General features: G+C 32.3%; 1 protein-coding gene across 8 annotated transcripts; it reads right to left on the bottom strand.

Moving 5' to 3' along the window:
- Positions 1 to 4,552: 4,552 nt before the first annotated feature.
- On the bottom strand, positions 4,553 to 12,544 carry LAX9 (auxin transporter-like protein 9). 8 transcript variants are annotated; one of them, XM_006583568.4, is made up of 10 exons: positions 11,907 to 12,529; positions 11,631 to 11,717; positions 11,119 to 11,350; positions 10,839 to 11,024; positions 10,276 to 10,388; positions 9,977 to 10,160; positions 9,506 to 9,603; positions 8,216 to 8,423; positions 6,601 to 6,858; positions 4,553 to 5,161 (listed from the first exon to the last, which is right to left on the bottom strand). In XM_006583568.4, exons 3-10 carry the CDS (start codon positions 11,314 to 11,316, stop codon positions 4,922 to 4,924), a joined length of 1,485 nt encoding a protein of 494 aa, XP_006583631.1. In that variant the 5' UTR covers positions 11,317 to 11,350; positions 11,631 to 11,717; positions 11,907 to 12,529; the 3' UTR covers positions 4,553 to 4,921. The 8 variants fall into 8 exon arrangements, with proteins under 8 accessions (XP_006583631.1, XP_040872938.1, XP_006583632.1 ...); XM_041017004.1 differs by having other exon boundaries at positions 12,107 to 12,529; XM_006583569.4 differs by having other exon boundaries at positions 12,111 to 12,529.
- Between the last annotated feature and the right edge of the window lie 1,206 nt (positions 12,545 to 13,750).

Below are 13,750 nucleotides of genomic sequence, written 5' to 3'. Positions count from 1 at the left end.
AGACGTTCTCCTTCCAAGTAAGCAAAAGCGGCAGAGAATGTCATTCATGTTGGTGTAAGACCAACAATATCAAGCAACGGCATTTTGTACCTATTGTTTTGTAGGTATTGTCGATAAAAAAAACAAATTACAAGAATTGGTTAACTTTACTGCATCAGGATGACTCCAGAACAAGTCACGTACAACATTATCATCCTTCACCCTATGCCAGTGAATATATTGATCTCGATTAAGCAGCATCATCAGTTGTTGTATTTTGGTGTTACTCCCTCTTATGGAAGAACGGTAAGCATGTTTGACATTGTAAATTTATTTGATTGTTATATAATTATTGTCATTGTGCTCCTTCAATGTAAACATAATCTTTCTTGACTTCATCATGAACTTTGTCATATCATCAACAACAATATTCTCATCCTTTGTCAGTCGACCCACATATGGATGCCCAACGAATGACTTTGTCATTTCGTGATTGTGAACCTCAGAAATTAACTTCACCATCCATCATTCTCCTCCCGAAACTGGCTTCGCACCCAACTTAAACAGGCATCCATATTTTCTACTGTCAGTGCATGTTCTTACAAAATTATATTTCTTAGGCCTATACTCCTCATTTCTTTCACAAGCTATCAATAGAAATAAGGCCCTTCCTCGAACACCGATATTGGTGTTTGACCTCATTATAACGACAACAAATCCAATGTCATGAGCCAATGATCGAGTCCATTGTAAAACTTCATCACGGCTAGCAAACAACTATAACACAATTCAAATTAGGTTTGACATCAGTAAACATTTATGTAATATAATTATTGTACCAACAACAACAAATTACACAAATACCTGAGAAGTATTAAATGCATCAGAACAATCAACGTGTTCTACTTTAACGCCAGCATCTTCCTCATTTTTAACATTCATATCAACTTCTTCAGACATCATACTATTATACATCCACTGGTCTTCATCCATCTTAATAAAACATTTAACAAATTCAATTCAATGACAACAAATTATACAATCACCTCATTTGTTATTGACACAAATATAGTTGTTTAAAAAAAAATATTTTACTGCACTTTTTCATTAAAATGTCATATAAATCTAATAAATACATCATTCAATAAAATACATAATCCAATTAAACATGTAAATACATAATCATTGTCATATAAATTTGTTTAATTATTAATCATTAGTATATTAATTTTTAAGCAATGTAATGTTAATTAATTATTAATCATTAGTATTTCTTTTTTCACCATTCTAATTACTTAATACATTTTTTTATATCACTATCAAAAAATAATATCACCAAAGCAAATTTTTTGAAATTACTAAAACTAGTACAAAAAAATTACAAAATTAATAATAATTAAATTAACAATTATAATCTAATAAATAAAACAAAAAATAAATAAATCCGTATGGACATATGGATGTGGACATACGGATTGTTGATCCGTAAAAATCATACAGATTGAAAATCCGTATATATTTTGCGTACCTCTTCTTCTCTGATAACGAAAATCGACCAAAATTTACTGTATTCTCCTTAGTAATGTACTTACACCACTGGAGACCTAATACGTTTCGAAATTATCCTTAACAAAAGTAACTTACACTACGTGACGGAGATTTTACGGAAAAAAAATAACACTGCAGAAATAAAAAATTCCTCCTGTTATTTATAACCGAAAATATCATTCGGCATTTCGAAAAATTGTTAGGTGCCCTAGCATTTTGCCCCAAACAGTTCCCTAATAGTGAAGAGAAGAATTAATGTGTGAACACTAGAATCGTTACTGATCAGATTTGGAACCCACACTTGATAATCGTTTGCTCCGGTTAGATAATGACAAAATAAAACACATAATTGCTTACACTATGGAATTAATATATTAGTTCAATTTTTTTATACACTTTTGATATGAATTTTAAAACTTTATTATGAAAATAAATCAGTTTACCTATCAATTTATGATTGGACTACAATCATTACAATTTGATTAAATTTTAATTTATTATTACCTAACATCATCAATGGTTATTATTAAATAAAAGAAAAATGGAATTTTGAAGCCTTACCTTTATATTTCGATTAACTCTCCCTTGAAAGGTTTTTTTTACAGACTCCCTTGAAAGGTTTTAAAGAAGCAACTCTACCAAACACAACTTAATCGGGGGCTCTACAAAATTGTATTATGGACTAATTAATCATTATTACACTGAACCGTGGTCTTAATTTGTTATTAAGAAGCATAGATATAAAAAATAAAATGCTTACTGATACACATGATATTTCGTGCAATTGGCATGCATGAATGTCGTGTCTTCCTAACGTGGTGTCTTAGTGTCTCATTTTACTGGTGGTTTTTTTTTCAATTTTATAGATACACGATTTTAATTCCAACTGAAGAAGTTTGACGATTCCGATTCTGATTCCGATTTCAATTTTAATTTCGTTGCTCGTGGTGTTCCTAACATGGTGACTCATTTTACTCGTGGTCCTCATCCTCACTCTTTAGTGGCACTAAAATTTTAATTTCATTGCTATGCAATTTCAATTTCAATTCCCTTAAAAGATTCAGCTTGGCTCTCACTCGTGGTTCCTATAAAAAAAAGATTGATTTTTAATCTTCATTTCATTTTCTGTGTTTGAAATACAAGTTTTAGTTCCAGTGTTATTATTGGATAAAATTTTCCCCAACTTGCTGCAATTGAGTTTGTTGTTATTACTTTAGCAAAGCTTCCACAATTTGCGGGATACTACGATAATATTTTGGGTTTGATTTTAAAATCTCTAAACATTTTAATTTATTAATTTTAAAACTAATTTCACATTAACTTTTCGTACGTTTTTATATCTTTATCGTGACCACGCATCACATGTATTTTTACGCAATTTATATAATTCGATCTAGCCTTTTATGAATAAGCAAGTCATTATGGAGGATAAACTAAGTAATCTTAATCGTTTATGAAAAAATCATTATTTTTTTAAATAAACCTTGATAGGTGATTTCACAACAAAGTAAGAGATCTCAACTAGGTTAACACCCTTGCAGAATTGACCCCATGACACTCACCAAGAAAATAGATCCAATAATCCAAAAAAAACAAGAACAGCTTCAGGAGACAAGAACCAAAACTCAAGCTGAAGGAAGCTATGTGAAATTATAGTTAGGTAAACCTATTCTATTCCTATACATTTTTGCTGCAACCAAAAAAGGTGAGTGATTCCACCAACAGAAATCAAAAAGAGAAGAAGCATGTAAGGCAAGAATATATTCACCTGTTTATGACCAACTAAAGAATTCATACTCTTTGTAAAATCTATATAATTATACCACCTATTTGTGAGAGATCAGGGAGCTAGAATATGATTGGAGAAAGCTTGAACCACCAGGATTGGATCACATTTGCCATAAATTCTTCCAACCTTTTGAGGTTGCAAGCTCTATTGCAAAAATAGCACCACCCATTATCTCGACAAAAGAGTTCTGAATACCCAAAGAAGCCGTGAAACAACCAATAGCAGAGCCGGTGAAGTTTCTGAAAATTTCACCGCAACCAACTGAACCTGGATTATCTCTTGTGGACATATTACATGTACAAGTGTATAACAAAGCATGCATATATTAAAATATCAATACTTGATTTTGCTATCAACAATTGAGATTAGTTATTTTGACATTTACTTTAAAAGAGCCTAATCCTCTTTAATCATAATACAATTGAAATTACAACTACTATTATACTTTATAATCTCGTACCCAAGTAAAAACACTACTAAAATTCTATTAGAAAAAAGAATTAAAAGATCAACAAATTAATGATAGGTTTTTTCATTAACTAAAGAGATGCATATTATCCTCCATGTTATACTTGGGAATACCATTTTGACTTCTTTAAAGTAATTTTAGTCATTAAAGAAAAATTAACAGTTGATATATTAATTCATGTATAACATAATTTATTATGAATGTGCCTATAATCTTGACTATTGATTTTCTAATTATCAATTGAAATTATTTTACTTTATAATCTGAAGTTGGTTACTTACAACCCATTATCAAATTAGGGATCAAGTGTGTTGTAGGACTTAGACAGTCAAGTAGCTCCATCCGCAAGTAAAGCAAGATCCACAAAATCCCCCTTTCTTTGGGAATCTAGTCAAGTATTTTTCCAACCCAAGTTTCTGATGCGCTCACTCACATTTTCCATCAAAAATTATAATATAAAAAGGGACACAAAATAGACACATCCAATGACATGAAAATATGGGTGTTCGGCTGCTAAGGCAGAGGTTCATGCATTATGAATGATTAACGCACAGTTCTCATATAATATAAATACAAATAAATAATATTAAACACTAAATATCGCTCGCACATGAGGCAGAGAAGCATAAGAACGCACATGCATCCCATGTGAATATGCAACGGGTCCACGCTCTATTTATAAGATTGAATTGAAGTGTAGGATTAAAGTGGCATATTTTGGAAATATGCAAAGTTATAATGGGATAGAATCTATGAATACAAAGAAATTTGAAACAAGGTCTCATACTATCAAATTCCAAACCAAAACAAAAAATGGGGGAAGATACCAAAACATAAGCAATTTAATTAGCCGATGCATTTATAGCAAAGGAATCATACCCAGTGACCACACTATTTTTTTTAAAATTTTAATCAACTAATCTTAAAGGGAAAAAGAAAAGGAAAACCTATATAGTGTAACAAGAGAAAAAAGAAAAAGAAAAGAAAATTGCAGCAAAACACAACCGGCACACATCAAATTAAAGGGGAGTGTTACTAAGATTGCCCATGTATGATACAAAATATTAATGAAACTATGATTTCAGCTGAACTCTATTATGTTGTTGAAGTGGTGAGTCATGAGTGAGTTGTACTACTCAGTGATGATGTTGAGCATGAGGGGGTGGTGCTGCTGCCATGGGTGGTGGAGTTGGGGCCTTGCATTGGTAGCACTTGGCAAAGAGCCCAAATGTGTCAATTTGCCTAATGAAGTTGGTCATGCTGGCCCATCCTCCAAACCCAAACCCAACCACCAAAACCCACACCACAATGAATGCATTAAAGACATACATTGCAGTCCAGCTTGGCATAAAGAAAGGAGGCTTCTCAGCAGCATTCTGAGAAAACAAAGCAAATAATGTCACATTATTGAGGAGTACTGTGGAGAACCCTACTTATACGTCCATTGCATTATTCCCAAAATTCCCAAAATAGGAACAATAATGATGTCCAAAGTTTAATGACTATATACTATAATCTAAATTTTTACACCATCAACAAATCAAAAATTATCATTATTATAATTTTTAAATAATTATTATAAAAATAAAAAAACTTATTATATATAACAAATTGTGATTGAATAGTCCTATGAAACTATTTTACGTTGTCAATACATTTTTTATTAGCAATAATAATAATTTCATTAAGTCACCATAGGTACTAAAAATTACAAAAGAAAAAAGTACAAGATCCACATGTTGTCGGTACATAATCTATTTTTCCAATAAAATGTATAGTATAATAGGAATTAATTAAACAATATAATAACTGAGCATGACCAACATCAACACCAGGTTTAGGTATGAGTTTATGTTCCAATTTTTCCCCACTAATGTTGGCCTAATTTGAATTATTGGGGGGAGTTTAAGATATCAATCAACTTCGCCAGCTCAAGAGAGGCATAGTACGATATTCTTGACTGTTGCAAATAACTGAACGAAAATGACCTCTCACCAGTCCTCAATTCTTCTCCTAATGTTTCCAAATCCAAGCCTTAAATGCTTTTGTACATTTTCTGCTCTCTCACCCTTTCCATATGTTTCTCTCTCTCTCTCTCTCTCTGAGACTGTGCGTGCACAGGCCACTTTAATTTAATAGTGGGATACGAAGTCCCCATCCAAACGCGGATGTCCAGATGCACTATGACACTCATACCCTCTATTAGATTCAGATATTTACAATAATGCCACCAAAACATTCAAAAGAGTTAATTAATATTGTTTTTCACATATACATTTCACCTATGTTAACCTCAGTAGTGCACTAACCTTTCAGCAAATTATGTACCAACTATCAAACTTTTGTTTTTCTTCATCATCTTAAAAAGAGTTCAATTTCACACTCTATCATGTATAAAATATTTTCACACATATATTCAATAAGATTTATCATATTGTCACATCATATTAATCATATTAATAAATAAGATAACATGATCAGATCTTTGTTAATGCCTGTGTAAGGGCAAGTGCTACAAGAGGAAAGAGGAAAGAATTTTATTGGTACCCGTAAAAATGTGATTTTTATGATTTTTAAATGTGTTCACATATACCTTTAGTATACTGATTAACAAGATCCTTGAGCAAAATAAAAGTGTTTATACTTTATAAATGAACCTGTGTTCATCTTTATGTAGTTAGCATAGACTTCATGAAGAAACAGCCTATGCAAGTGTCACTATACTCTAACATACCCTATGAATTATGATGTAAATAAGGTGAGTTAGAACTTAGAAGCCATAGAAGTGTACAAAAAATATTGAATGATTTTATACCTGTCTTGCTGAGGCTTTTCTGTAAGTGAGCATATGAGCTGTGGCGGGGATGATGTAGACTGTGAAACTAACGAGAAGAGCTCCAACTGCAGAGTTTATGGGCCCAAAGAAAGGGAAGATTATGGCCAAAAACCATATGGGTATCACCACTGGCAACCTTGCTAGTGCCCTTATGCAAATGCTCTTTGTGTCATGCATCCCAATTACCTTCTCCCAGACAAAGTACAGTGGAGTACTGGCAAAACCGAATGTGATGAACTGCATGCACCCACATTCAATATTTGGAGTTAGTTAGAATTTCTCTATTATTCATCCATACTCAAATGTTTCCTTTTTCTCCCGTCAATTACGTATTTAACAAAATCATCATAAGGGGGTGAACCATGGCATTTTTTATTTGCTGTGTTTTGCCACTTTTGTGAATAGTGGTTTTGGACAACATAGTTAATGCAAATTGATTTTGATATATACAAAGATTAGAGTAATTTCACATACATTAGAAAAACACGACACAAAATTGATTTGGAATGTACAAAGATCAGAGTAATTTCACATACATCAGAAAAACACGACACAAAATTGATTTGGAATGTACGGTATGAATTTAACATTGCCCAAAAGATCAGACTGGAAGTTTAATTACCCCCCAAAAGTCTATGATTCAACTTTATGCTCAGACATTCTTGCGAACAATAAAATAAACTTTACTACCGTTCAAAATAACATTTATTGCAACAAGACTTTACGTGACAAGACTTTTGTTTTGTATTTACTACATGACAGATTATAAATAAGCATTTATTACTAGTTTTCTAGGTAGTAGTAACTACTTATATAAAAAAAAAACATTAGTAGTATCAGAGGACTTATTTATAGCATCATTTACTTGTGCATTATTTTACCCGTTTAAAACAAAAAACAGCAATACTACTAGTAGTCATGACTTAGACTCTTGAAATGGCTATTACATTTTGTACCAAAATACAAAAAATTGCGTGAACGATAAAAATTTACCTGGTGAATGAGAGCATAAGGATTACAGTAACAAGGGTTTACATGACTAGTTTTTTGTTTTCTATTTTATTTGGTACATTTTTTTTTTCTATTTACTCATGACAAATTATATAAAGTACCTATTGATTATTACAGTCCAAATAAGTATTTAATGTTATTTTATAATACGTGGCAACTAATAAAAAAGTAAAATAGTATCAGAGGACTTATTTATAGAGTCATTTAATTGTGCATTTTTTACCCATTTAAATAAAAAAAACAAAAATACAAGTTGTTATGACCTAGACTCTTGAATTGAAATGTGACTAGTTTTTTTGTTCTCTATTTACTACATGACAAGTTATATAAGAATCCACTAATCTATTAAATAATACAATCCAAATAAGCATTTAATATCAAATTCTAATACGTAAAAGCTGATAAAGTAAAATGGTATCAAAGGATTCATTTATTTATAGCTTCATTTACTTGTGCATCATTTTACCCTTTTTAATTAAAATAACAAAAATACTAGCATTTATGACTTAGGACTATTGAATTAAAATGGTTACATTATGTACCAAAATATACAAAAAATTGCATGAACGATAGAAAAATTTACCTGGTGAATGAGCATGAGGATTACAGCAGCATCACGAAATCGATTTTTGGGGAGGAGAGAGAATGCATTGGAATGATTGAGAAGTTCATCACCAAAAGCCCAGTAAACGGCAGCAGCAGAAGGAATCGTTAGTGTGAAAACGTACAAAGTGGCCAGCAAGTATATGTACTTGAACTTCTGTGGCTTCCACATGGCGTGCATAATCTCTCTGCAACATTTGTCACTCGTTTCTTCATTACTTTACACTCAACTCAAGGATCAAGGAATAATCATAATAATAATAATAATAATAATAATAGGGACATTGGAATTTCTAAAAACGGGTAAATAAATAAAAGTAGGTTGTGATTCTCTTGCCTCCATTGCCACTTTGTTTTACTAGACTGCTGTGGGGGCAGACAAAAGGACAATGTGAGCCACCCATCACATAATTTTATTTGAAACATCACATTTTTGCACAAATTTTATAAAAAAAAAAAAAAAGAAAAGTATAAATTTATTGTGTGAATAATTAATATATCTTGTTTTTTGAACTTCGGAATTTTGGGGGCTGTAAATTTTTACTTCTACAAAGTTTAAAGGCTTTAGATAATTGGATTTAATAAAGGACAAAAGCAGCAAAGCAATGACCATTCAACTGTAGGATTTTCATAGTGGAGACATTATTTAATTATATCTTAGTATGATAATGTTCTTACACTCTGTCTCATTAGTAAAATAGGACACCATTGTCTTTTATAATCCTTTCAGCAACTGTGATTAACCATAAAATAAGAATAAGGAAACAAATGTTATGATTGAAAGACAATTAATGATGAGATGTATATTGGAACCTATAGTGATTCTTGGAGCCTAATGACACATGTAGCTCACAATACACATTTTTAAAATGAATCTTATAATCTAGTAATAGTAGTAGTATATCTCTTCCTTTCTAGTATTCTTTCTTTCAAGATATAGAAAGATGAATGAACAAAGCTTTCCCAAAAGGTGATTTTGCATCATTTTGTCCCAAGGTCTCGTAAACCAAAATGACCGGCAAAAAGCCGCTAATAGAAGCTGTGAAGAAACGAGTGAAAGAGATGAACAAAGCATGTATGGATGATGAAAAGGGTAAAAGTGAAAGTGGTAATATTTAGAAACTTTCACATATCATATAATTTATCAATATTTATTATTTTTTATATTTTGTTTATGTATTATAACATCACTTATCATAATTATACTTATACTTATGTCTCTAAGTTAGGTGTTAATAATTAGACCATTTATTCCAAAGGGGTAACTTACACAGTAACTGCATGTCCACCAAACGTGTACAGTATGTTGGTGGCTCCTGTGAAGTACAGCACTAGCTTCGTTGGACCCGTGTGTGTCACATTTTCTGCCTGCCATAATATTTCCACACACAAAAATATTATCCTAGCATACAACGATGTTTTCAAACACTAATAAAATACTCATTAAAAACAATAATAAAATTAGAATCTAGTAATTTATACACACATGGTCAAGTATGTTTAAAAAGCCTATATTATGTTATTTATTGATGTTACACTAATATAAACTTTTAATACAAAATCATATAATAATGAGAAAAAATAGAATACCCACTCATAGTGTAAGATAATTTTATATTGAAATCTAATCACAACTTACCAAATATAATAATTTTATTGACATTTATGATAATTTCTTTAAAAATTATATAACAATAATTTGTATAATTTGTAATTGGATGGTTCAGAATTAACGATTTACCTGGCCATGAATAAGGGCTGCTATTGCCAAGTACCAAGCAGTGTAAGTGGTCATTCCAAGTCCCAGAAAAGACCAAATACGGTAATTGTGAAAAGAAGGTATGAACACAGAGGTGGCACAGCAAGCTCCAAAGATATAAGTCCAAGTTCGTTTATCCAAGTGGTCATTTATGTAGTAGATGTTACTGTTTTTGCAACAGGAACCAAAAAAAGTGCAAAAGATGTTGTGTAATCAGAACAAACCTATACAAGATTGCCCCCAATTTGATTATTTTGCAGAAATTAAGAAAGGTTCTTTACCTTGCACATGCTATAAGCTGAATCACAGATCCAAAGAGGAGGAAAGTACAGTTGAAGGCTAACCCCACCGCTTTCCAATACGGACCCAGTAACCCATCAAGCACTTCAAACCACTGAAATAATGAAATCCAGTGCAGTGAGTTTCAATTTAGACTATTTCGTTTGTGTTCGAAAAGCAGTTGAATCCAACGTCAATTAACTTTGAAACGAAAGTTATTACATAATTGCTTTAAAATTTTAGCATTGAAAAACACAATTTTTCTGTGATTTCAAAGCTAATTCAAACACATTGTAATTAGTCAGTGTGAAATAGTCCTATATACTTCTACCAAGGTCTTATCCTAAGTTTTAAATAACGGTTTGCAACTGAAATTTTGGCTGTGATTGTAGATTTTTGGACTCTTGTCAACCGCATCGCAACCACAATTGTAGCCACATTAGCTGTATTTGTCTGTAACTTCTCGCAATATCTAAGATTGCCATGAAACTACGAAGACAATTTAGAACCTTAGACATTGTGAGAAAGAGATTATTAGGAGGCAGTGGTGGCAGAATGAGAATACCTGAATGACATGGTTCTTGAAACTGACATTTTCTTTTTCCTTTCTGGTACGGTACTCCATGTAGAGGACACTGATTAGATACGCTGTCCAACTTCCCAAGATTCCATAGAAAATCTGAAGCAAGATTCCTGATAGCATGCCCAGTTGAGAGAAAGAATAGGGCAGTGTCAACAGCACTTGAGCCACCTAAAACACCAATTCATTAGACATCATCATAGAAGTTTAAAAAAAGACATTTTTTTATGAAGTTCTATTTTTTTTGTGGTGATTTTGAATTTACTTGATTTGAAGCACAGCTGAACCATGCGTCCCAAACAGAGCCTCCATGCCAGAGGAAGCTCTTGATGTTGAACATGGAGTGATCTTGTTGTTGCAACTCCTTCTCTTCTTCCCTCATACCAACTTCACTCTCTGTCTCGTTAAGGCTTGTTGTGACTATTGCTTCCTCTGCTTGGTTCGGAGGCAACATTGTTTCCATTTTTTTCTTCAACTTTCTTCGCAAAAAAATGGATCTGAGACACATAAAAAAAGTACACTTAATGAGACAAAAAAAAAAGAGAGAGATCAAACACTACCCCAGAAAACGAAAGCCAAGAAGAAAAAACACACACACCACACCACCCCAGATCCAGATCACTGAAAATTCCTTTGCAGCCTTTTTCACAAAAAAAAAACAACAAATCCCACCACACAAAAAGAGACTAGGAAAATTACAAAGAAAAAGTGGCCAAACTATACAGAAGAAATTAGAAAATCCAATGCAGATATCTATCTATCACACTTTCCACTAACCTCGGTGGTGAGTGAGTATGTGAGTAATGTCTCTTTCTCCAAAAGGCTGAAAATTTAAGCAGCCCCTTTATCTCTCTATGACTCTGCCTATTTTCCAAAACCAAAAAAAAAAAAATGGTCTTTGTTATAATTGAATGCTGTGGAGCAGAGTCAGTGGCAGAGATGGGCTAAATGTTCATATGCCTAAGAATTCTCTATTCTATTCATGGAAATGGCAAAGGCAGCTTTAAATGCAATGAGATAGTGAATGAAGTTAAGTTACTACACAGTACACACTTGTTATTGTTGTTGTTGCTGCTGTGCTGCTGAGTAGTGGAACTTGAAAACTGGGGAGAGTTTTATATATAATAAAAGACGCACCGCTTTAATGCGCGCCACTAATTGGCGCAGAAAAAAGGCAGAACCAAACGGCAAAGGCGGCGAGAAGCCGCAAAAGCAGGAAAGAACAGAGAAAGAAGGAAAAAGAAAGAACTCACTCACTCAAAATTTGAGGCTTTTTTTGGTTTTGGTATTCCAAGTTGGCCTGTGTTATCTTTCTCTTGGTTCAGACTTCCTCAGAGGCTACTCTGATACTATATATAAATAAAATTTAAAGACCCTTTTACTGTTGAACCAGATATTGCATATATAAATGAACGGGGACCAATTTTTTTAATGTTGGAATGCGTGGACAAAACAGAAAAGGTGAAGAAAAGCAGAGGGAGATTGGAGTAACCAAACCTAGCTAGCAGGTTCTATCAGTGTGATTGGGAGAGAGAGAGAGAGAAATGAAACCCAAATTTGACTTGATTCTTGGGTTTCTGAAAAAAATTGGAGATCAAAGTGAATGAGACTTTGTGTTTGTGATTTGTAAGGAAGGAGTGAAGTGAATGAAAGGTGCTCTGTTTTTATAGGCCGAAAAGGTGCTTTCAACCTTAACGGCTTCAGATTATTATACTTACTTTAGTATAAAGAGTGAACCTGGGATTTGCCTGTCCAACCAAATTCACATTGAACATCGGGTTCGGGTTAACCTCGTTTGCATTACTTTATTTTTGTCACTTTAAGAAATTTTAAAAATATTGATTATTATTTTTTATTTAACCTTCTCTCTTAGGAACTTAACATTTTATGAGGGAATCATACATAGATTCAACCCAGTTCTTGTTAAAAACAACTTGGATAGGAGTAGTATAAGTATTTTTCTAATTTCCTCCTATAAAACCCAGTTCTTGTTAAAAACAACTTGGATATCAGTTAGGATAATTAAAAAATATTTATACTCCTGAAATAACAAATTCTTCCTTCTTTTATTTTATATTTTTAAAATATAATAAATTTTCAAAAATACGTTGCCAACTTTCATTAAAAAATAACCTAATTAAGTCTTTTCAATTTATCCATAAGAACCATAGGAAAGGAAGATATTCCAAAAGAGTCATGAGGTGGGATCTGATCCAAACACTTAATAGAGAATGGGCATAAAGCTTCAGATGCATAATTGTCTCATCACCGATAGGGATGTCACGTTGCAATAAATAGCTTCTCACAGTCACAGTTAAAACATTGTGCAGGACTCTCGAAATGAAAATCTTTAATTACTTGGTATCTTTATTTTCCAAAGTGAGTTCCACACATTCCATACATTATTTGCCGGGGACAATTAAAAATACACTCCCAATACGGGTGTTTACATGATATTTCTTTGGGTTATTTTCATTCCACACTTCAAACCATTTGGAGGATGAGTTCAGCATCTTTATTACAAAATATTGTTAGTTTGTACCAATCAGATCAGCATCCCGGTCACCTGAACCAGGCCTGATGAAATTAGGGGGAGGATAGTTTTTTTTTTTTTTTGTTCTTAGTTATTTTAAAAATTAAATAGTTTTATAGCTTTTTTTTCCTCATTTTAGGTATTCCTAACCAACTGACACAAAAATTAATTTTATTTATTATATTATGATTGTCGTTGATTTGAAGGATTTTCATGTAGGATGAGAATTCAATATAAGATTTTTTACTAAATACATCATCCCAATAATATATGAGTCCATGATGTCTAATCACTCCATAAACTTATTGGGTTAAATAATTTTATGTCAAGAAAAAAATAATAAAATACAAAACTTATATTTTGG

This window comes from Glycine max, chromosome 7 (genome assembly GCF_000004515.6).
Source record: "Glycine max cultivar Williams 82 chromosome 7, Glycine_max_v4.0, whole genome shotgun sequence".
NCBI lineage: Eukaryota > Viridiplantae > Streptophyta > Magnoliopsida > Fabales > Fabaceae > Glycine > Glycine max.
This window is presented reverse-complemented; position numbering and strand designations above follow the sequence as displayed.

What these genes read in the sequence shown, in the direction of transcription:
- LAX9 (XM_006583571.4), bottom strand. Translation starts at nt 11,316, where the DNA reads ATGGAAACAATGTTGCCTCCGAACCAAGCAGAGGAAGCAATAGTCACA. An exon ending in CAGCCCTTATTCATGGCCAG is followed by an intron (nt 9,604 to 9,976) that starts GTAAATCGTTAA and finishes ATATTATGGCAG; the next exon opens with GCAGAAAATGTGACACACAC. An exon ending in TCCTCATGCTCATTCACCAG is followed by an intron (nt 6,859 to 8,215) that starts GTAAATTTTTCT and finishes GGGTGCATGCAG; the next exon opens with TTCATCACATTCGGTTTTGC.